Genomic DNA, 21,573 nt, shown 5'->3' on the forward strand with positions numbered 1-21,573 from the left:
GGTATATTGTATTTGAATGGACAATTTTTGCAGAAGCCATAGAATATAGAATATACATATATATATATTCAACTGAAATCGAATCGCGCCTCTATTGATTTTGCAATCGCGTTTGCTGTGCATGTCACATCCTGACGTGCTACGCCACGATGTGATTTATTTTGGGCTTAAATTTAAAACGTCAAAGGAAAACATTTAACTTGTAATCAATCACAATGACTCAGATGTTAAGCAGAAGAAGAAAAAAGAAAAAATCGAATCATTTCGTTGAGAGAGCTTTCTGCTTCATATAGATAATTTGTGCTCTCTCCAATTTGGAACTTGTTCTCGTTGTAAATAATTGATTCCCAGTTGCTGCAACACAGATTAGCCTTAACTTTCATGAGCTCAAGAGTTTTTCTGAAATTGAAGGATTCCTTATTATCATGCAAAATATATTAATTATAAGTTTTCCTCTCTATATCAAGTTGCATATGCTAAAACGCATGATTTAGGTAATTCGATTCAATTGAGTGCATGACTTTGCCTGTTGTACAGTTTTAGATTTTAAATTCCATCTGGCATGGGAGTTAAAGACTCGAAGCTCAACAAGCCAGCCCAATTAGAATCGAGCGAGAGCGCAGAGATCCAAATGATTCTGAGCAAATTGCCAGGTGCAGAAAGAGAGCTGCTGAACAAAAATCGAAGTGAAAATATTTGCCTGGCGACTCCCAGGTGGACCTGGGCCAATGCATGCTGCAGACTGTGTGTTCAGCCAGCATCAATTCATGAAGACAAAACAAAATAGAGCATAATAAAAGCGAGCTCACGATAATCGGCATCAGGGAAAACAATGCAATTTTTACTGTTTTAGTGAAAATTCCGCACAAGAAATCCACTCAGCTCAGGCATGTGGCCTGTTCTCTGCTTCCTCCCGAAAAAAGTGGAGAAAAGAAATGAAAAGTATTCCCGGCCAAAGCAGACAATCAGCCGACAGTCGACAGCCGGATGAACATAATGAAGTCCAGTCGAGAAGTTCGGTCCTGGACCTCAGTTTAGCTGGCGCTTCAGCAGAAGAGAAATGCACAGAGTCAAGTTGAAAGCGCGCTTACAGAATGCCTGAAATTGAGTTTGAAAATAAATTAAATTATCGCGGCGCGCCATGTAAGTAGTTCAGATTGAGACTCGAGCGTGGCATGGGCGTGGCAACTCGAGCCGTCCACTGGGCTGGGCTCTGCTGAGAGTCGCTGAGGGTCGGATGTCCCAATGAATCAATTTCAGCTTAAATGCCAATTTAAAAAGGCAGCAACTTTCGACACGCCATGCGAACTGTCCGCCAGTTGCCAGTTGCCAGTTGCCAGTTGCCAGTTGCCAGTTGCTAGTTGCTGTGTCTATCTATCGAAAGGTCCTCGGCAATTTTGCATATTGCCTTTCCAGCTTGCCACCCCCGCCGACCCGCCCGGAATCGCTGGGGAGTAGTCGGAAAAAAGGCAACTGTCGAAATACTTGCGACTTCCATTTAACTTTTAAATTAGTTTGCCACACGACGAACGCGGCGGAGCCTTCGCCTTAAAGTCGAATGGCTTCTGCAGTCACGTGTGCAATTAACGATTAAATGGCCCCTTATGCATGTGTATGTATGCAAGTAGGCGCATCTAATTTATATCGGCATCAATTACAGGCATTATATTTAATGCACGAATTCAATAATATATGATTATGCTGAGGCTATTAAATAATTACTCGCTGCACATTTGCGAGTCCCCAGACGGACAGACGCGGATTGTCGCTGGCCGGACGGGGATGAGCAGCCGTTTCCGAGTCGTTTTATTTATTGTGCAGCGTAAACGTGACTTGCAAAACGAATGCTGGAAAGATGATAACGAACATCTAGCTGGCCTTCTGATACCGGGCCCAGCAAGACGAATTATCAGTGCTCTCAACGGGAAAGCGAGAGCGAAAGTGTTGATGCGAACGTGCCAAAATCGATGGCTACGCCCACAAATAACTGCCTCACCGCCCATTGCCTCACTGTTCACAATTGCCTGACGAGAGCCGTAGCCGGTAGCCGTCCGGAGTCCGGGCAGAGTGCTGCTCGTAAGTAAGCAACACTTTTCACTTGCTTCACACTCTGATGCAGATGATGGCCTTAAGCCCGGTCGGTCGGTCGGTCGGTCGGGCGGCGGCTGCCTTGGCCATTTGGTAGCGCATTGTGTGAATGTCTTCACACAATTCGTGCGAAATAAATTTCATAAAATTGCAACTCATGTTCGTTGCTTCGTGTTTCTTGTGTTTTCAGTGCCCTGTATATTGTGTCTTGTGTCTTGTGTGCCTTGCGTCGAGTTTCTGCTGGGCTGGGCTGGGCTGGGCTTGTGCCTAACCTTGAACGCTTCGTTAACTGCATTTACGGCTGCCTGATGTGGCCACGTCCCTACCACGGCGCCCGCTGCAAAGGCTCTTTATCACAGATATTCGACATAGGTATACCGTTATTTCTGTAACTATATACGTGTCTATATGTGTGTGTGTGTGTTAGGTCGGCATGTATACCGTTCGCATTTCAAAGCGAATTTCCGAAAAGGAAATCAAAACTGCAAATGGCAATAAAACTTTTTGTGTGGCAAATATGAAATTGGCGAGGACTACATGCAGCTGGAAATGTGGAAAATTAATTAAAACTTTTGCAATTTGAAGCTGCAGTCGTTAAACCGTTAATTAATTTCGCTTTGCCGCTCCCCAAGTTAATGCCAAGTTGCTCCGCCAACTTGACTACAAAAATCACGCTCTCTGCCTGCAACATGATTTCCCATCTGAGCTAACCCAATTGCCATGGCTATTAAACGACAGTCGGCAGTCATGTGAGGGACTCATCAATATGCGCAATTAGTGATTGTCGATTGGCCTTTTCGAGAGATAATCGATTAGCATAATTGTCGACAATGAACTCGTTATGGCTCAGTCCACACGCCCACTCGCCCACGCGCCCACAACACCAAGTTCCTGCTGAGGCGCTGCCCTGATTCCAGTGTCAACGGCTTCCGCACGAACTGATCCATAAATATGCAATACAAAAGCCAAATCAAAGACAAACTCAATTTGTTATCATTAAATTAATGAAGACAGCCGCCTGTTAGCCGGGGCTGTCTTTAAATTTATTGAAAGCCTTAAGTCCGGCCAGCCTTTCGCCTGGGCTGTGCTGTTGTGCTGATTGAATTTCCATGGGATGGATAATCGGATGCCAGCATTAATACCAGCACAGCACAGCCCAGCCCAGCCCAGCACACGCACATGAGTGAAAGCAAAATCGTAAATTAGTCTCGACAATTATGTTTACCTACATCTAATTAGTTTAATTGAAACAGAACAAAGGCCAACAGCACCAATGGCAACAGCCAACGTATAAGTAAGGATGCCAACAGCCACGAGCCAATGGCCCACGGCTCAAGAGCCGCTGGGCAGCAGCCCTGGTCAGTCAGTCCACTGGTCCATTAATCGAGCTGCTTGTGCGAATGTGTGGCTCATGTTGTTACATCGTCGCTTCGTATGCTCCTCACGCAACACGAGTCGCACAAGCTGTTGATCTGAGCACACTCCGCTGATCAAGCTGTGCAAGTTAACATATCAAATACCTAGGTATATGTGTGTGCAGCGGTGGTTAGCATTAAGCATAAATAAACTTTAATTCGCTGCATCGAGCTGCAACACCCGAGCCCCTTTGCCTTTGCCGCACCTCAGGCAGCACTTTAAAACTCTGTTCTCTTGCGGTTAACTGCTGGCACAGTCAAAGGCAGCAAAACGCATAAGAATGCTGGGCGAGCCGACTTGGCATGTCCTCACATCCGCATCCGCATACGCATCCGCTTCCGTGTTCGCATTCTCATACTCGTCGAGTCGAGTCGAAGTTGAGCGCCATTTTGAAACCGCAACACTTAGCACTGACGCGCCGCATTAAACACAAGCGAATGCATTTTGACTGCACACACACAGACACACAGTCTCTCTCTCTCTCACACACACACACACACTTGCACGTGTATTCACTTTAGATTTAGCGCATTAGCTGCTGCTGCTAATTTTGGTCGCAGCAGCAACTTTCGTGCGCATAATCAACACAAAACGAATGCGAAAAGTTTGCAGAATTTTTACTTTTAATTGCTTGAGTGTTTGTACGCCAAGCGTTAGCCGCAACGCACACACACACATAGACTCACAGACACACACACACACGCACACTCACACAGAAGAGTAGCAGGCAGGCAGACGCCCCGTCAACGCTGGCCACAAGCGCCGCAATTTAGTTAAAGCATAACGGCATCCAAACCGCAGCCGATGCTGCTGTCGACAGCTGCGTCGACTGAGACAGCGCTCAAATGCGGCGGCTCTCTCTTCCATTACGCCAAAAACGACCACCCACAACTCGCCACCCACAACTCGCCACCCACAACTCACCACCCACAACTCACGCCATGTGTCGGTGTCTCGCCTACTGAGTTCGGTGTTTGTTTCCATTTAATAGTTTTTTCATTCAACTCTCTACCTCTATCTCTTTGTCTCTTCTCTCTCTCTCTCTCCCTCTCTCTCTCTCTCTTTCTCTCCCTCGCTTTTTGCCTTTCTGAGCCATTTCGTTAAGCTTAATTATTTCGTTTTGTTGCCCAAGCAAAATTTAAGACAACGAGGCCTGTCAGTCTGCAATTGTTTTCGCTGCTGATGTTTCAATTGTTGTAGTTGTTCAGTTGTTGTGAGAGACTTAATAGTTAACAATTGGATGTACCAAAGATCTGTTTAAAACAGTGTCTGGCTTGTTGGAAAATCTAGAGAAAAGAAAGAAATTTAATACAGTAGAAGTCAGTTTTATGTTTTCATCGTAATCAAGTCTGTTTAACTATACTTATATATTGTTTGTAATATAATATACATAAAATTTTTTTTAAAAATATAAAAACTATATTAATAATAATAATAATAAGTCAGTATGATTATATGATAGGATTAATATATTTTAAATGTTTTAATATGTATTTTAATTTTTATATTTATATGTCCAGTTATTCAAATCGTATTGGGTTATTTATATGCCATGACAACATAGATACATAAAATGTTCAGCTCTTAACACGGGACAGGCAGTGATAAGCTCAGCCCTCTAGCAGTGCTGGCGCAACTTTAATTTGTCATCAGCGTACTTCAAGTAGCTTTTCGTAGAAAATGTAAAATTAAAGAAAGTCCAACTGCTGAAGGGCAATTGAAATAATCCTCTTCTTGAATCTGAATATATCTGAATGAATACACAGTTTAACTTAGTTAAGAGCAGTGATCTGCTAATAGTACACGCCCTTAGCTTATACAAGCCTCACAGTTAACATAAACTACGGCTATCTACAGTGGCGGAACTGCACTTGCTGAACAGTTTCATAGCCAGCTTTCGAAGAATTTCATTTGGCAAATGGTGCGCGTGTTGAGCATGGGAACTTGCCACACAGAGTCAGAGCCGGCAACCGCAGACGAATCCACATTCGCACACGGCACCTCCGCACCGCCACACCGCCACACCGCCACACCGCCGCACCGCACAGAGAACAAGCACTCCAGACATGTTGGCCATGGCATTAGCTGCAGTTGCGTTTTATGTTATTGTTAAACATTTTGTTTGGCTTTGACCACTCGAGGAAATTGTGAGAGTAAACTTGTTGTGCCGTCGTCCTTGGTGTTTCTCTTATTTAAACAATTGATTCAACTTTAAATTAAAGTGGAATTCATTTCGCAGCTGGCCATTGGCCATTTGCCATTGGCCAATTGCTGCAGCTCTTCGTTATGAATAAGCTAGCTGATGGGAGAGCGAGCTACTTAGAGCGAGGACATGGACTAAGTAGTTCTTTGACTTTGTGCAACGATCTAATTTCCGGCAATCTCAGTGATATTAAATGCAAAAATCCTTTGCACTAGATTTCCGACCGGCACTCAAGCTCAAACTTCAAAGATTTCTGAAATATAAAATAGATACTATATACAAATAAAAGTTATATAAATATAATTTTGAAAGAGTTAATGAGCAGTAAAGCGAGGAACTGCTCTGTTCTTGAAAATGGCTGGGGTGAATAACTGCATTAGCTTTACTTGACTTTTGAGTGCAAGCTAATTTCCGGCAATCTGAGCGTTACCGAATAAAAAAGTCCTTTTTGCAACTACTACGTCATTTGAGCTAAATAGAAAAGATTTCTGAAATATTCAATAGCTATTATATGGAAGGGTATCGTGTTTTTGATAGGTTTATTTAGCCAAGGAGAAAAAAGTTATAAGAAATATGATGAGTTGAGTTGAGATGCATTCAAATGAGCTATCCATACAACACTATCAGTCTATAACTGTGCAACGGTTTAATTTGCGGCCATCTAAGTGTTATAGAATGCTAAAATCATTTGCCAAAAAACTACGTTAGCTATAAAAGCTAAATATGGGAGATATTTTGTTTTTGTAATGCTGTACTTAGGTCTAGGAGGTAATATCAATGAATGAGTTAATGAAGGTGATAGTGCTGATGAAATACCTTGTACTCAGACTGAGATGCAATGAATGCATTATAAATAAGTAAATATCAATTATTAAGTACTTGAAAAATATAAAGAATATTTACATAAATGATATGTATTTGATTTAAAATGTTTTCCTATATTTATATTATTTATAAAAAATAATGATATACGTATATAAAATAATAATTTCATCAACTCATTTTAAAAACTCATTCAACTTCTCAGTTAAGTTTGATTCTCATCAGGGTAACACATTCTCACAACAGGGTAAAATTAATTGCTTTGTGGATAATATCAACTTTGTTTGCTTAGTTTCTTAAGCGACACACAAATCTATGGGGTTGAATTATGTACCCCAAGGACGTCAGCAACGACATCGACAGCAGCAACAGCAACAACGACAACAACATCATCAGAATTTGTGATAATAACAACGACAACAACAACAGCAACAACAACAACAGCAACAACAACATCACCAATAACATGGGACAGAGAGTGAGTGACATTACAAACAATGTAAAATGCACCAAATTGTTGCAACTGACAAAGCATGTTTCCATGCGATGGGGATAGAGAAATGTTTGCAATCAAATCAAATTCGAATTGAGTTGAGCACAACTAGAAATGAAAATCTCAACGAAGACGAAACTGAAAATGAAAACATCACAAAAAGTGCCCGTCTCCAGCTGAAAGAACTAGGCAGCTCTTCAACTGATTGCAAATCGAAATTAAATTGAGTCCAAATACGCAAACAGTCCATATACACGCTTAAGTACTCGCAACGATTATTGTACAAAGTATATGAATGAGCTTGAGTACTCTATTGTGCATGTGTGTGTGTGTGTGCTATATATTGTGTGTATATAAAGGCTTCCTATTAAGCACAGTAATTAACTCGATACTCAACCCAATGCCGTCCAGTTTTAATGCTTCTCGCAATTATAAATCAAACGGGCAGCATCAAGAGCAAAAAATTTATATCTGTCCAGTGAAGGATTGCCGGACAACGATGATGCCGATGATGACGATGGTGATGATGGTGGGCAGCTATAAAAATCAGAGCATTGTGGATTTCAATTATGTGCATCGTTATCTGGATGGAGAGAGAGTGCGGCAATTACTGCGCTCGGCCATCACATAATTTTATTTGATTATTATTTAATCGAAGTTTCTCACAACAATAAGAAAGTGAGGAAACACAATGAGAGGCGGGAGCCGCGTGTAAGACTTCCTTATTATACGAGATGTTTGCCTGTAATGCGGCACGAGAATGTGAAATTAAATGAAGAATGATGAGATTTACAGCCATTGTTGTTGGCCATGGCCAACAGTTGTTGATTTTCACTCCTCTTCTTCTTATTCGTCTTCATTTTATTTTTGATTTTTAATTTTCAGTTCCATGCCTTCGATTACTTTGGCCTGTCTTAATCACAATTCTTTTGACAGCATCTATATTTATCGAGCTGTTGTTGAAAGCCCGAGTGTTGATTGACTCCCTCGGCTGATCGAGGTCCTCTGGCGAAAGGACTGTGCAATGCCAAGGCTCAACTTGATAAATTCAAATATTTGGCTTTGCGGTTTCGACCAACCCACACAGTGAAATGGTCATGTGTTGGCTCTGCCCTCATTTCAGCAAAGCAGCCCCATGTAAATTGACACTGAAACAAAATCAAAAGCCAATGGCGACATTTTACGTGCAAGTATCCTGTGGTTTATGTGGTCAGAGCACATTTTCTGATTAAAGCATTTAAGTTTTCAAATTGGATTAACGTCTGCGAATTAGAGAGCCTGTCTTGCCTCATATCTCTTCTCTGTTTGCTCCTTTTTGTTGCCTGCCCTCAACTTCATGTATGTAGATTAGTTAATTAAACACGAGCAATGGCTGGGGCTCGCTCGATTTGGCAGCTGTTTTATGCCCTGACCACTAATTGAAGAATACTTGGGATTTCAAATTGCGGGTTTTGGACTTTAGGCACTTTGAGGTTTTGCGTAGCTCAAATTGTATATTGTCTTAGAGTGGGATGAGTAAGCTAAAGTATTAAACATGTGATGCATAGAGCAGATTGTAAAAATACTCTGAACAAATATGGGTACGAAAAATTCCTATGTCTTGGCCCTAGGCTCGCCGCTAGACGAACAAAGGGCACAAGTCAGACCGTGGAGCCATTTGGCTAATTGCACGAACGTGTTGACATCGACGGCACGCCGACGATGTTGGGGCATGACCCAGCGCCTAGCAGCCGGCATCCAGCGCAGCGCCAGGTCGAGTCTCTGTCAGGACGGTAAAGGACTAGCAGCTGGCGGTTGATAAGTAGCTCTGGTCTCGCGACGCAGTCACGTTCAGTTAACAAAACTGATATAAATTATGAGAGCGCGTATATTTTACACAACTGTCAGCACAGTTGCGCCACTAAAACATATTCGACTCTCAGTTTTCTTCTTCTTCTTTGCTTTGCTTTTTTTGTGTTTTTTTGTGTTTTGTCTTGCTGTTAGCCAAGTTACGAGAGTCTATTCCCGCTGCAGCGGCAGCTGAGCCGCCCACGCTTCGACAACTTTGCGACATGTTGCAGCGCTGGTGGTGGTGGCAGCGCAAAAAGCGGCGCACAGCTAAGGATATGCTTCCCTGGGCAATAAATTCGCAGACTGCCACACACACACACACAAATGCACAGACACAGACACAGACACGGACACGGACACAGATACACCTCAACGTTTGGCCCTTGGCAGGCTCTTCGCATACACATGAACATAAACATTCTCATGCTCAGTCCCATTCTCATCTTATTCCTGCCGCCTTTTGGCTAGTGCTGCTTCATCTTAGTCGCACATACAAGTTTGTTGCCAAAAATTTGCCGCCATTGGGTGTGAAGTTGGCAACACACACGAGCCCGAAGATCTCCCTCACGCCCCCGCGCCCGTCTAACCCACTCGCATATTTTGCTGGCGTGAAATACCTAAAGGCTTTTGGCGAAAATTGTATTTCAGGCTCTGTTGCTGCTGTTGCTGTTGCTGCTGTTGCGGCTGCTTCTTCTTCAGCTGTCTCTGTTGTGGCCATAAACATGCACACCGATACAAACACCAATACACGCTCAGGGGCACTCTGAAACACCTTCCACTGCACGGAGCAGTCAACTTTGCGGAAAATCGTTTGAAGCGCTTTGCACTTCGTCGACATCTTTCCGCTGGCTTTCTGTGGTGCCTTCAAGTGCTCACTACGACGAGTATCCAGTCCTTGCATATATATGCCTGCATGTGTGTGTGTGTGCGTTCAAAATAGTTGGTATCTGTGTGCGTGTGCACTTGTATCTTGCATTGTTTTGCACTATTGCCGAAATGTCACTTTGAACTTTACGTTCTCAGTGTTTTATATCATTCAGGCCTACGCTTCAGGAACGTTTGTGAGGAGCTAAGTGATAAACGGCTTCTTGAAAACTAAGACATATATATTGATACTATATTTTAATATTCACTGATAGCTGCAACTTTTCAACAAAACAATTTCAAATACAAATTTACATTAATTTTATTTTTATACGCAATAAGTAAAAATCTCTTTTATCTTACAACATTTTATATACATAAGCATTTGAAAAATGTAATTTTAAATATATATGTATTTTTATTGTGATATTATTAATAAAGCAATATTGAATAAATACAAAGATATTTTTTAAAATATTTTTTTTTATTTTAAAAAATAAATTTTTTTTTTTAATTTTTTGTAAATATTTTATTTTATTTTTTTTTTTTTTTAAGTTATATTTATTTTGTTATAATTTTTTATTAGTTGATATTTGCTTCATCTCAACAAAACAGTCTCAAGTAAAAATTTGTACATGTTTAATTTTATTTCATATTGAATAAATCTCTGTTATTTGATATTATTAATCAAGCAATTTTAAATAAAAGTGTATACAAATTGTTATTTTTATTTTATATAGTTATTTTATATTTATTTCATTTCTATATGCAATAAATAAAACTCTATATTATATTATATCATCAATGCAATTTAACATAAAAATTTATATTTATTTTATTTTTATAATACATAAATCTCTGTTGCTTGATATTCTTAGCAAAGCAATATTAAATAACAATTTATATGAAATACAAAAAAAAATTGGTTTATATGATTATTTGATATAATTGTTTTAAATTCATTGATACTTGCACCATTTAAACAAAAATATTTGAAATAAAAATATGTATAAATATGTATAAATCTAGTTCTTTTTATACCTTATTTATTAGATCAATATTACTATTTCCGATCATATAGATGAGGATTTCAAGATTCAAATATATGCTAGCTTTTTCCAGTAAATTATAATCAGTTTATGTCACATTTGGTGGCTTTAGCTTTTCTAAGTCCATATAAATCCAATATTGGGTCTGAAGTTTTATGCTTTGATTTATTAATAATTTTGGTTCACGTCCCACTTGGCCCCGTCTAAAAGACAACAGCTTCGCATTTCATAACTCATTTACGTCTCTGCACGTGCCGACAATCCAAGTGTGACAACGAAAGCATATGTGGGCTTCGCCTGTCCGCCGCTGCCACTTTTCACTGGGCACAGCGCGTCTGACTGAGTCCAAAGCACACAGACGGAAACACGGGCCAGGCGAAGAGCGGCCAAGGACCAGGCATCCTACCGACAGTTATAAACAAACAAAGACGCATCATGGCCTAGCTTTTCGGGCTGGGCAATCAATCCAAATGATATACACATTTCAGACTGCGGCTCAGCTCTCGACGGAGTTGGGCCGATGTTTGCTTAGCTGCCAGGGCAAACAGCTACCCAAGTTTGATGTATTTGACATATAGACTATACATCAGTCCTTTGCCAGGCCAGGCCTCGTTTTTTATATGGTCAGGCCAGCGCGCTGTGGCCTAACGCAATATGTCTCAGTCGGCCGCAGGTTACGTGCCGTATGCGCTGAGTGGGAGTGCGTGTTTATCTGGCACATGGCTTCCCAGTGGATTAGACATAGCTATTGATATTTGATCGGCCTGCTGGGCCCAGTCTCATTATGGCAACGTCATGTTGTGTTTCTCTGATCTAAATTATGTTCCAGCACATTATGAATTTATATATGAAATATGCTAATATCAACTCCCAGCCGCAGCCCAGTTGCTCTCGCAATCTCTGCCTGCAAACACAAATATTTAAAATGCATTAAAATGTTCACAAAAACAATAATGACACCATGACATTTACTTAATTTAATTAAATGCTACACAGCTGCCACATTTGTGACCATTTAGCTAACTGGCAAATTGGCACGAAGTCATGATTATTAGACTCCTGGCTCGCATCTAATTAAAATAATGAGCTCATGTTGTTGCTGTTGCTTTGGCTGTTGCCTTGGCTGCTGCTGCTGTTGCCATTACATTTGGCGTCATTATTTTGGGGGGCGTGGCATTGTCCGGCCGCCGCTCAAGCAGTGCGTAACAAAAAGCGCATAAAACAGTAGAATTTACAGCCAGAAAGAGTCCTTCTTAATGTGCCATGGCGACCGCTGCATACGCCGCCAAGCAGGACGACACCAGACACCGAGAGTGCCTCGACTATGAATATTTTGATGTCTCTTTTGGGTTGAGGGCAAGCTGAGTCCGGCGGCTTTTGGCTTCAGTTCAAGCGTTTAGTTATTGTGGCTTTTAAGAGCTTCCGTTTCGTCACGCATAACGCTTTCAAATGACACGAACATCAAAATCATCAACATTCCCCGGCGCAGGGACACGATCCAGGATATGCTCAGTATGTGTCTGCATCTATTAAGTGACGGCCCCATATATGTATGTCTACCAGCACAAGCTGGACAATGTAGGCGCGCGCGTGTGTGTGTGGGTGTGTGTGTGTGTGTGGATCCATGTATGACTAAGCACTTCAGTCTGTGGGGCCAATGAGTAAGGTATTTCATGTGCCACGTTTGCTCAACATCTGAATGATGCCATCCCAGCCGGACGACGGCGCGACGTGCTCTCATAGGGCTTACATGGCGTATGCGTAACGTTTATGAGCTTGTTCTTATGGCAATTGACATCAGCGCCTACTGTGTAGCAGCGACACGGCATTTAATTTAATGTAGAGCCAGCGAGCGCGAGTCGAGTAAAATAATTTTGGACTGGCCAGCGAATCGCCGCGACACAGAATAAATAAACCATTTATGTAATTACCCGAACAGCCGCAGCGCTTAATTGAATGTTTTATTATTGTTTCAGTGTCTGGTGTATTTTTTTCATTTGTTTTTTTTTTTTTTTTTTTTTGGTATTTTAAATTTTATTCATTTATTTGCACAACGCAAATCGGCACAAATTTCCACGCAGCGTCCGACGCGCGAATCACTGTTGTAATAATATTAGCAGAACTCCAGCTATAATAACACCGACAACAACAGCAACAATAACAGCAACAGCTTGGCTTAAACGCTCGCAAATATTATGGTAAATAAATTGTTGTGTAAACATCATAAACACGCTTAATAAGTTGGTAACTTAATTACCAAAGCAAACAACAATATGCAAATACGCAGCCAGAGCCACTTCAATTGACGACTGCCAGTCCGCAGTCCGACTGAAAAATTCACACAGTTGATGGGGATTTCGAGTAAGTTTTAGGTTGTTTAAACAGCATTCCGCTGCTGCGTATAGCCCTTATCTAATTGATACTTTCCGCTTCGATCGGTAAACAACAAACATAAGTCCAACTTGTTTTGTTATCTTGCGAGTTCTTGCTTTTGTTTTCGTATAATGGGAAAATAAATAAGCAAGGCTAACTCAATACTCGAGCACTTTTACACACAGCATATTAAGCATGACTGACTATATAATATGGCATATAGCAGAGCTGCTCCATGGCATATGAGGAGTCCGAGTGAGAGTGGCGTCGATTCATGCTTATGCCAATAAGCTGCTACACACTCTGCCATATTCCATTTCAGTATGTTTCACTGCGAGTTTAGCTTAATAGAACATTTGATATTTCAGACAACGCTGCAAAGAAAACGTACCTTACACACACACACATATACATATATCTAAAACTCTTACTCGCTGATGTCAGTTACTGGTGTTGCTTTGTGTGTGTGTGAGCCAGAGGGAAATATAGTGAAAATATAGCAAGTTGAGGAGAAACGTTTTCGTACAATTCACTGACAGCCAGGCTCGCCAGCTGCTGACGAACGGACAGACAGAAATTTTTGACATTCGATTTAAATATTTCAATATTCGATATTTCATGAATTTCAATTTCACGCTGACAACTTGCGAGGCGATGCGATTTATAGTTGGAGCGCTGACAAATGCAATATTGCAGTCAGATTGCTGGCTTAGCGACTCGAGAGCAACCGATTTTAAATATTTCACTAAAATCATAATCCGAAGATAGATCAACTCAGTGCAGGTTGCAAAGCGGCTTAAAGCACGCTCTGCCTTGAGCCGCATTTGTGCATGTTCAATAGCAGATTTTGGAAAACAAAGCGAAATGCAAATGCAATCGAGTAATGCGTCCAATTACGTGCGATTTAAAGACTTACTAATATCTTATCAGCTTCTGGATTGGCATCGCTGTCAGGCGTTAGGCAGATGGATGGATGAAAGTCTCGGCCATAATTTATGAAGCAGGAGTCGCAGCCGAGCACTGACTAAGCACAAGGCGACAAATTTACAGTTTCAAGAACATAATTAATTGATTAATTAACACGGAATATGATTAATGTTCCGCAAGCAGCTGCTCATATTGATGGCCCACTATTTGCACAGCAAATCGCATACACAACGATAATACACAACACACAATACACAACACAATAATAATGGCCGGTTACAGTCGTGTACATCTGTATATGGCCACAGGCGCAGCCACGTGTGACTTTCTTTCGACAGGAGTGAACATGAAACTGCCAAGTAATGTAATTATTGCAGAACTATTCATCATGTTTGGTGTCGGGTGGCTGGCACTTAAACGCTTCGCATCCTCTGAGGTCTGTCAAACGCGGCGTATGGGTAACGCCGTCGCAGACCCTTTGCAGCCGAACGCAGGAGACGTAGACATTTGTGCGCTTTTGTTGTACATAAAGTACGTTACGGTTACGGTTACGGCTGGCAGCCAACTATGCGAGAGGTTAACTAATTAGCATGTCAAAGCCATCCATTTCGTCCATTTCCCATTTTGCAGCTGCCCAGTAATCCGTTGCGCAATCATACAAACGCAGCCCCCCTTCTCAGGCGGCTGCCCAGGTCGGCGCTGAGTTCAGTAACCCAAGGCGCAAATCCCATTTAATTATGCTCTTACATTTATAAGCCTTGCACATATTATAAAATAACCGAGCCCATTTACCAGCACATCACTCGAAGCCTAAGCACCCGCCGCACGTATCTATTTGAATTTGTTGTGCCGTGGCTCAAGGCTAAAATCCAATTTGCTGTCAATGCCATTAAAGGGACCTATGAAATTGGTAGTCGTTAAACGGAATGGCCGGGCTTAAAACAAAATTTAAAATTACTTGGAGTAAATTACTTACTCGGAGTCACTAACAGAAAACTCTCACTGTGTGTATGTGTGTGTGTGTGTGTGTGTGGGTTCTTCAAAGGAAATGTCTGTATGACCGGATTCTGATATAGCTGAAGTAATTTATTGTTGTGTTATTTATGGTTCACTGCGACAGTTCGCATGATACTACAGATAGTCAGATATACTTGGAGCAGAGCTCTTACCGTGCTTGCTCTTGCTCGGCGAACTCGCCGGTTTACGATGCCGCTTCTTTATTCCATAGACGTGGTTCCGATGCTTGTTGAAGCCAACCTTGCCCTTCTTCCGAATGCAACGTCGACCCATTCCCAGTACCTCATAGGGGCGACACTTGCGGTAGGTATTAAGCAGCCTGCCCGGCAGGAACGAATACTTTCTCTTCCGATTGTGGCCGATCACTTTCTGCAGAATTTCATTAACTTCTTCATCAGGTGTGCCCGTGGCATTGGTGCTGCCCCCTTGGGTAGCATTCCCTGCACCAGGTGCTCCGGCAGTACTTTCCGGCTCTTTTACGGGTAAGTTTCTTCCCAATACTTTCTCTGAAGGGAGACGGTCACGGGCACGAGATGGATTCGTCCCCGTATTCCCATTCAAAATGGGCTCGCTGTCATCTGTTTGGGGTATGGCTTCTTTGCTATTATAAATCTTACTTCCATGGAGATAGTTCGGCAATACAGCCGCGCGCGGAGCGGCGCTGTCGCGCAGCTTCTTTCCCATTGGCTCACAGCCAAATATCGTGTGTAGCTCATTGATTGCGCACTGGATTTCTCCCGAGTCATTGCCAAGCCTGACCCTTTCCATACTTTTATCATTCCAGGTTTTGAAGATGACATCCTGCATGTATGTCTTGCGATTGACACAGCCCTTGGTGAGGGTAAATACCTCATGGCGCTTGCACTCCGTGAAGGGCACATTCACGAGCCTCGGGTCTTCTTTCTTTGTGGTGTTTCCTGGCTTACCTAGACTTGCAGTGGCATTCGTTGGTTGAAGCGCGGGTTCCAGATGCTTTGAATCCGGCAGTTCCTCTATCGCCAGAGCTGAGCCCACCGTTAGGAGGAAGGCCACAAGATATTGCATGATTTACGCTTCAAGTATTGAAAATGTCTAAACTGATCCCAGACCAACTCTTGCCACTTAGCAGCGTTGCGAATCCCTCGGCCATGCCATATAATTAGCGTCGCCATGAAATGTCGTCCCAGATGCCAAGGCGAATCAATTACGTTCGGCTTCGACTTATTTACCATGGAGCACGCCCGCAGCAGCAGCTAGTTGTTATTGTTCGCTCTGCAATCTCAATTTCTCTCACAATAAATTGAATGCTTTACGTTGCCAATTCCGAAACGTTTATATCACATAAAAAAGCGATAAATAAGCGTCGCATCCTGTGCGACGACGTCCAGAAAGGGAGCACAACAACGACGGCAGGATAAGTCCCGCTACAACTGCTGCTGCTGTTGCTGTGGTTGCTGTTTATATGATTGTAGTAGTAGTAGTAGCAGTTGTTGTTGTTGTAGTTTTTGTATTGTGCAGTTACAGCTTTGAGTACTTATAGCGCAAAGCGTTGGAAAGGTGAAGAGTAGATGCTGCACAGGTAAGACCTGTGCGCTGGCTTAAATCGGGCGAAGTGAGCTAGAAAAGGGAGAGCACGAGAAACGAAGGGCGCCGAGCTTAAAAACAAAATGCCGCAGTCCAAAAACAACAATGAATAAAAACACAGCAGGGCCGCGGTCTGAAAGCGAAGTCGCAGATCCATTGAAAGCAATGACAAAAGCAGCTCCTGTTGCAGCACCTCGACGCTGCTTATGTCGTTTGCAATCACCCACCTGCCGCAATCGCAGCTGCAACGGCAACGGCAACGGCGACGGCAACACGACAAACAAAAATGCTAACAAGAATGCCGGCCAGGTGAACCGCGGAGCTTCTTGCCTGGCTGTTGTTAAAAATTTCATGTTAATGGCCACACGAAGCTTCGCTCTTAACCCTTTGCTGTGGGGTCGCACACATGTGGAGCTGTCTGTCGGTTGGCGTGTCTATGTGTGTGGGTGTGTGCTTAACGGGGTCATTGTGCTGCCATATTTCGGTCGCACCTTTATGTTACGCAGCTTATTTCCTTTTACTCTCCCTTGCAAATTTAATTTCAGCATGTGCACACGAGGCGAGTGCGGCTAAGCTAAACCGAAGCCGCAGTAAATCTGACCCAGCCATAGCAGAGAGGAAATTACTTTAATTAAGGATATCTTATGAAATGCTTTCTCATATTTATAGCCCCCTCGATAGGACAGCAGCTGAGGCCGCAGCTAGAAAAAAAAAGAGAAAGAGAAAAAGGTGCACAATCAAAGACGTAGCATCGTTAGAAAAGAATAAAATCAAACCAACAAAGCGGCCATAGCGAAAAGATAGCGCAGCGAGAGCAGAGAGAGCTCCGCAGAGAAACGACAAAATATAATAGGGAGCAAGTGCTGAACGAGTTAGGGACATAATGCGATTTCCTTGCTGAAGTCTCGGCTGGCTCCTGCTCCTGCTGCTGCTACTGCTGCTGCTGCTGCTGGTCCTGCTGCTGCTGGTCCTGCTGCTGTCACCTAGCGACCGAGTCCATAAAGGTGACCAACTGGTCGGGCATTGTTTCAGCGGCCTTTGCTGGGCTTTTAGCCTTGCTTTTGCCTTTGGCTTTGCCTTTGGCTTTTTCTACTTTTTTGTTCACATTGTTGTCGCTAGTGGTTAATGCTGAAGCACTCCACTCGCCGTTGTTGTTGTTGTTGGTATCTGTTTTTGTTTTGCTTTGACTGTTTGCAATCTGTCGAGCTTCGGCTGCTAGTTTGTTTGCCCGTCAAGGCCCCCAGCCCTTTGCTAGGATAATCAGATAAAAGCTTTAGTGCCACATGGCCATGTGCGAAGTTAGCTGATGGCGAGAATAGAAGTTGCAGCAACCTCTGCTGCAGCGCAGGTGATTGAATTAGGCACAGTTTCAGTACAACTCAATTGCCAACTAAGGCATTCAACGGCATTTCTTACCGGGGCCAACTGAGGCTAATCAATTCATTTTCAAGCACGTACGGCCAAGTCATTTGACGCAAACAACCAATAAAAACATGCAGCAGCACACAGATGCAGGCAACACACAAGGACGGTAAAAATAACACAAACAACATTTGTTTTTGTTTTTGTTTTCGCAATGCTCGCTTTGAGTGCTGCATAAATGTTCATGAGTGCTCATGAAATATAGAAATGTTTATGAATACCAAACGCTACTAACTTCATTTGCATAATCCCAGTGTTTGTCAAACAACTAGCAAGTGTCACCTATCATATACATGCATGACATTTGACGTATAGAGGATGCGACGCACAACAGCAACAACAACAACACCAACAGTAACAGCAACATCAACAACACCGAATTTTTAAGGCGACTCTTCTGCAAATGTATCGCAAATGGAGCCTCGCTCAGATGAACCATGAATGGCTCGTCCCAGCATGTGGGGCCACGAGAGCGCTGGCATAGGAAGCTTGTGAATGTTGCATAATTTATGCAAGACATTTGACAGCTGCTAAGATACACGACATTTTGTTAGTGTACTTTCATTTAAGTTTGTAGCTTTAGCTGTTCCGATAATTATTATTCATAAGAGTATATATTCATTAGCTTGGATTTATTATTTGGCTTTTAATAATTTATTCTATTATTATTAAATTTGTATTATATTTTATATTTATTATATATTTAATATTTTATTTTTAATTTTATTTATTTTTTTAATTTTATATTTTATTCATTAACAACATATTTATTTAAACTAATTTTATACTAGTACCCTTAGTCATTTTAAACTCGTTTTACATTTAATGTAAAGAGCAAACGAGCACAGGCAAGAAATACATACAAAAATGGGTTATATTACTACATATACTGTGTATATAGCTATGCCACTATATATAAAATGTATAATAAAATTGAAAAAATTCAACAGCTGATTGGGTTTAGAGATCGCAAGATTCTTCACGTTAAGTATAAAAAATATATATATAATAAAATATAAAATATACATATAGAAACATAAACTAAACTTCTGTATTTTGTGTGTTTCTTCCAAGAATTCTTAAGTGGCATAGAAAAATATCCCTGGGTGCTATTCATGGTAAAATGGGGAGTGGCATTGCTAAGCTCTTAATGCCAACGCACGCAGTGCATTCGGGCAGGCTGGTGCTCGGGGTGTTTGCTTCTTCAATGTGCACGTGCACACGCTGAACCCAGTTTATTGTTATCGTTATCGTTATCGTTATCGTCTTGCCCCGACACTCTGCACGTCGCAGCCAACTGGCAGTTTGTGCATATTTTATTGCGTCCGCTTCCTGTTGCCGTTTCTGCTGCATACTTTCTGGCTAATTCGTGCTTTATATTATATATAGTATGTATGTATGTGTATATGTATATATATATAATTTCCATTTTCCATTTTTTGTTGCCCATTGTTATTGCTGCAGCCTCAGCAGTTGGCCTGCATTTTTATTGCAAGTTGTTTATGGAACAGCAAGAACTGTAGCAGCAACAGAGAAGAGTCAACGGCTGGCCGTCTTATCGAGCGGCGACTGTTTCCTTGGCTGCTTTGCATTAATTGCTACTCTACGCAGGCTTTGGGTGATTTATGAGCGCAGCTTAGCACTGGCCACTTTAGCAAATATAAATACCAATACAATTACCACACAAATACACACACACACACTCACAGACACACAAGCACACTCGACTGGTGTGCTTGGTCAAGTGCTGGAAATTTATAACACGAATCCGCTTGCCAAACAAGAAATTAAAACTTTTTGACCCGCACACACAAACTTTCTGCACACGCATGTGGCGCACTGTCAAATTTATTAAACTAACTGCAAATTAGTGCAGAATTACACACACGCACACACACATATAGGCGACGGCACATGTGTGTGCCAAAATTTAGTGCAGATGGAAAAAAAGGCAACTGCAACATAAATCAAGGCGCCTGCAGCAGGCCAATTCTTAAATAATGTTGCCAATTGGCTAAATACTTTCGTCAGTCTGCAACGCACACCGCCCCCCACCCCCCTGGGGATCGATGTGCCATTGTGAAAACAAAAGTAACGCAGTGACAATGCTTCTACTGAGCGGAGCGCCGCATTTTCTTTCGACGTTTTCCATTTAAGTTTTATTTTATTCCAATTTTTTCTGTTTTTTTTTTTTCTTGTCGGCAATTGTAAAACAATTGTTATAAATTTAATGCGCATTTTTTTGGTGCCAGTTTCTGCGCTTGACAAATGCAGACAATTAGCTAAATGCTTCACTGGCGCCAACAGACGCCAACTGCCAGACGAGCGAGCGAACAGCTTCAGTTGCAGCGCCTGCTCCTCCGTCCCGCCGCCTGTCCAAAGTGACTGGAGCCAGTCGCTGCTCCCTTTTTGACATGCGTCCAAATTAGGTGCTGCCTGCAGGGATTGCAAACAGCGAACGGCGAGCAGCAGTTGCAGCCTTCCGCTGGAATAGACGTATTCTTTTAATTGCGCCCAGCTGCACTGCAGAGCGATGATCAAAGTTGCAAGGTGCTGCCTGGCTCAAATAATTAATGCGTTCTGCGCGGGCCTCGGGTCTTCGGCAGATAGCTCTTAGCCTTGGCAGTGGCCTGGCGAAGGAGAGGAAAGTATTGTAGAATAAGCCGCAACATACGAAAGCATTTTTCGACAATTCAAGGCAAGATATCACAAATATTTCTCAATGCGTCGCTCTTCACAAGTATTTTGGCAAAGCCACATTGTTATGAACATGTTTTGGATTTGGTATGCTTATGTGTGCGTGCATGTGTGTGTGTGTGTGTGTGTGTTGCACTTGCAAATCCCCTTGGCGCATTGTTATTTCCGCATTACACAAAGAGGGCATTGAGCAACAAGCGGAAATGGCTTAAAGGATATCGCAATTTCCTTTTTTTATTTTTTTCTTTTTTGGCAAAAAGTAGCTAAACGAAAGAGCCAGAGAAACCTAAAATATGCAAAAGTGAACAGCACTCGTAAAGGGGTATGCAAAAGGCAAAAAAGCAACATACACATATGTATATACCTGCCACACATACATGCACACACACACATCCATGTATAATGTTACATGGTTTAAATCCTGAATATTTCAGCATGCATCGACATTTTAATGAGCCGACTTTTAGCTAGACTTGTGCTGTGCTTAGTTCCACTGAGGAATTTGCGAAACTCTCATTAATTAGTTACTTGCGAAATTAGTAATTTATACGATCTTCTTATACGCCACAGCAAAGATGCCGAAAGTTTCGCTGGCAAGTAATTTCCCCTTTACGCTGCTTATTTATATTCGATTGCAGCACGCAAATGCCAAAAAGTTCAGAAGTGTTTTTGTCAAATACGTGTGAGTGTGAGAGTGTGAGTGTGTGTATGTGTGTATGTGTGGGTATTGCTTACAAAGTCTCGGTAAAACACACTCGCATTACTATCAGACACTGTTTGTGCGCTTCCAACAGCGAGTGGCTAACGAA

The 21,573-nt window shown here is 42.1% G+C and overlaps 1 protein-coding gene and 1 long non-coding RNA gene across 2 annotated transcripts; both read right to left on the reverse strand.

Annotated features, from left to right (window-relative positions):
• Nucleotides 1-11,701: 11,701 nt before the first annotated feature.
• On the reverse strand, nucleotides 11,702-13,690 carry LOC122756842. Its single transcript, XR_006356683.1, has 2 exons — nucleotides 13,570-13,690; nucleotides 11,702-13,512 (listed from the first exon to the last, which is right to left on the reverse strand). It is a non-coding gene; the product is annotated as an uncharacterized LOC122756842 (long non-coding RNA).
• A 1,440-nt stretch (nucleotides 13,691-15,130) lies between these two features.
• LOC6573829 lies at nucleotides 15,131-16,168 on the reverse strand. The gene has a single exon (XM_001999852.4). The coding sequence runs from the start codon at nucleotides 16,124-16,126 to the stop codon at nucleotides 15,197-15,199; it is 930 nt and encodes a 309-aa protein (XP_001999888.1). The 5' UTR covers nucleotides 16,127-16,168; the 3' UTR covers nucleotides 15,131-15,196.
• Between the last annotated feature and the right edge of the window lie 5,405 nt (nucleotides 16,169-21,573).

This window comes from Drosophila mojavensis, unplaced genomic scaffold (genome assembly GCF_018153725.1).
Source record: "Drosophila mojavensis isolate 15081-1352.22 unplaced genomic scaffold, ASM1815372v1 contig_16, whole genome shotgun sequence".
Lineage (NCBI taxonomy): Eukaryota > Metazoa > Arthropoda > Insecta > Diptera > Drosophilidae > Drosophila > Drosophila mojavensis.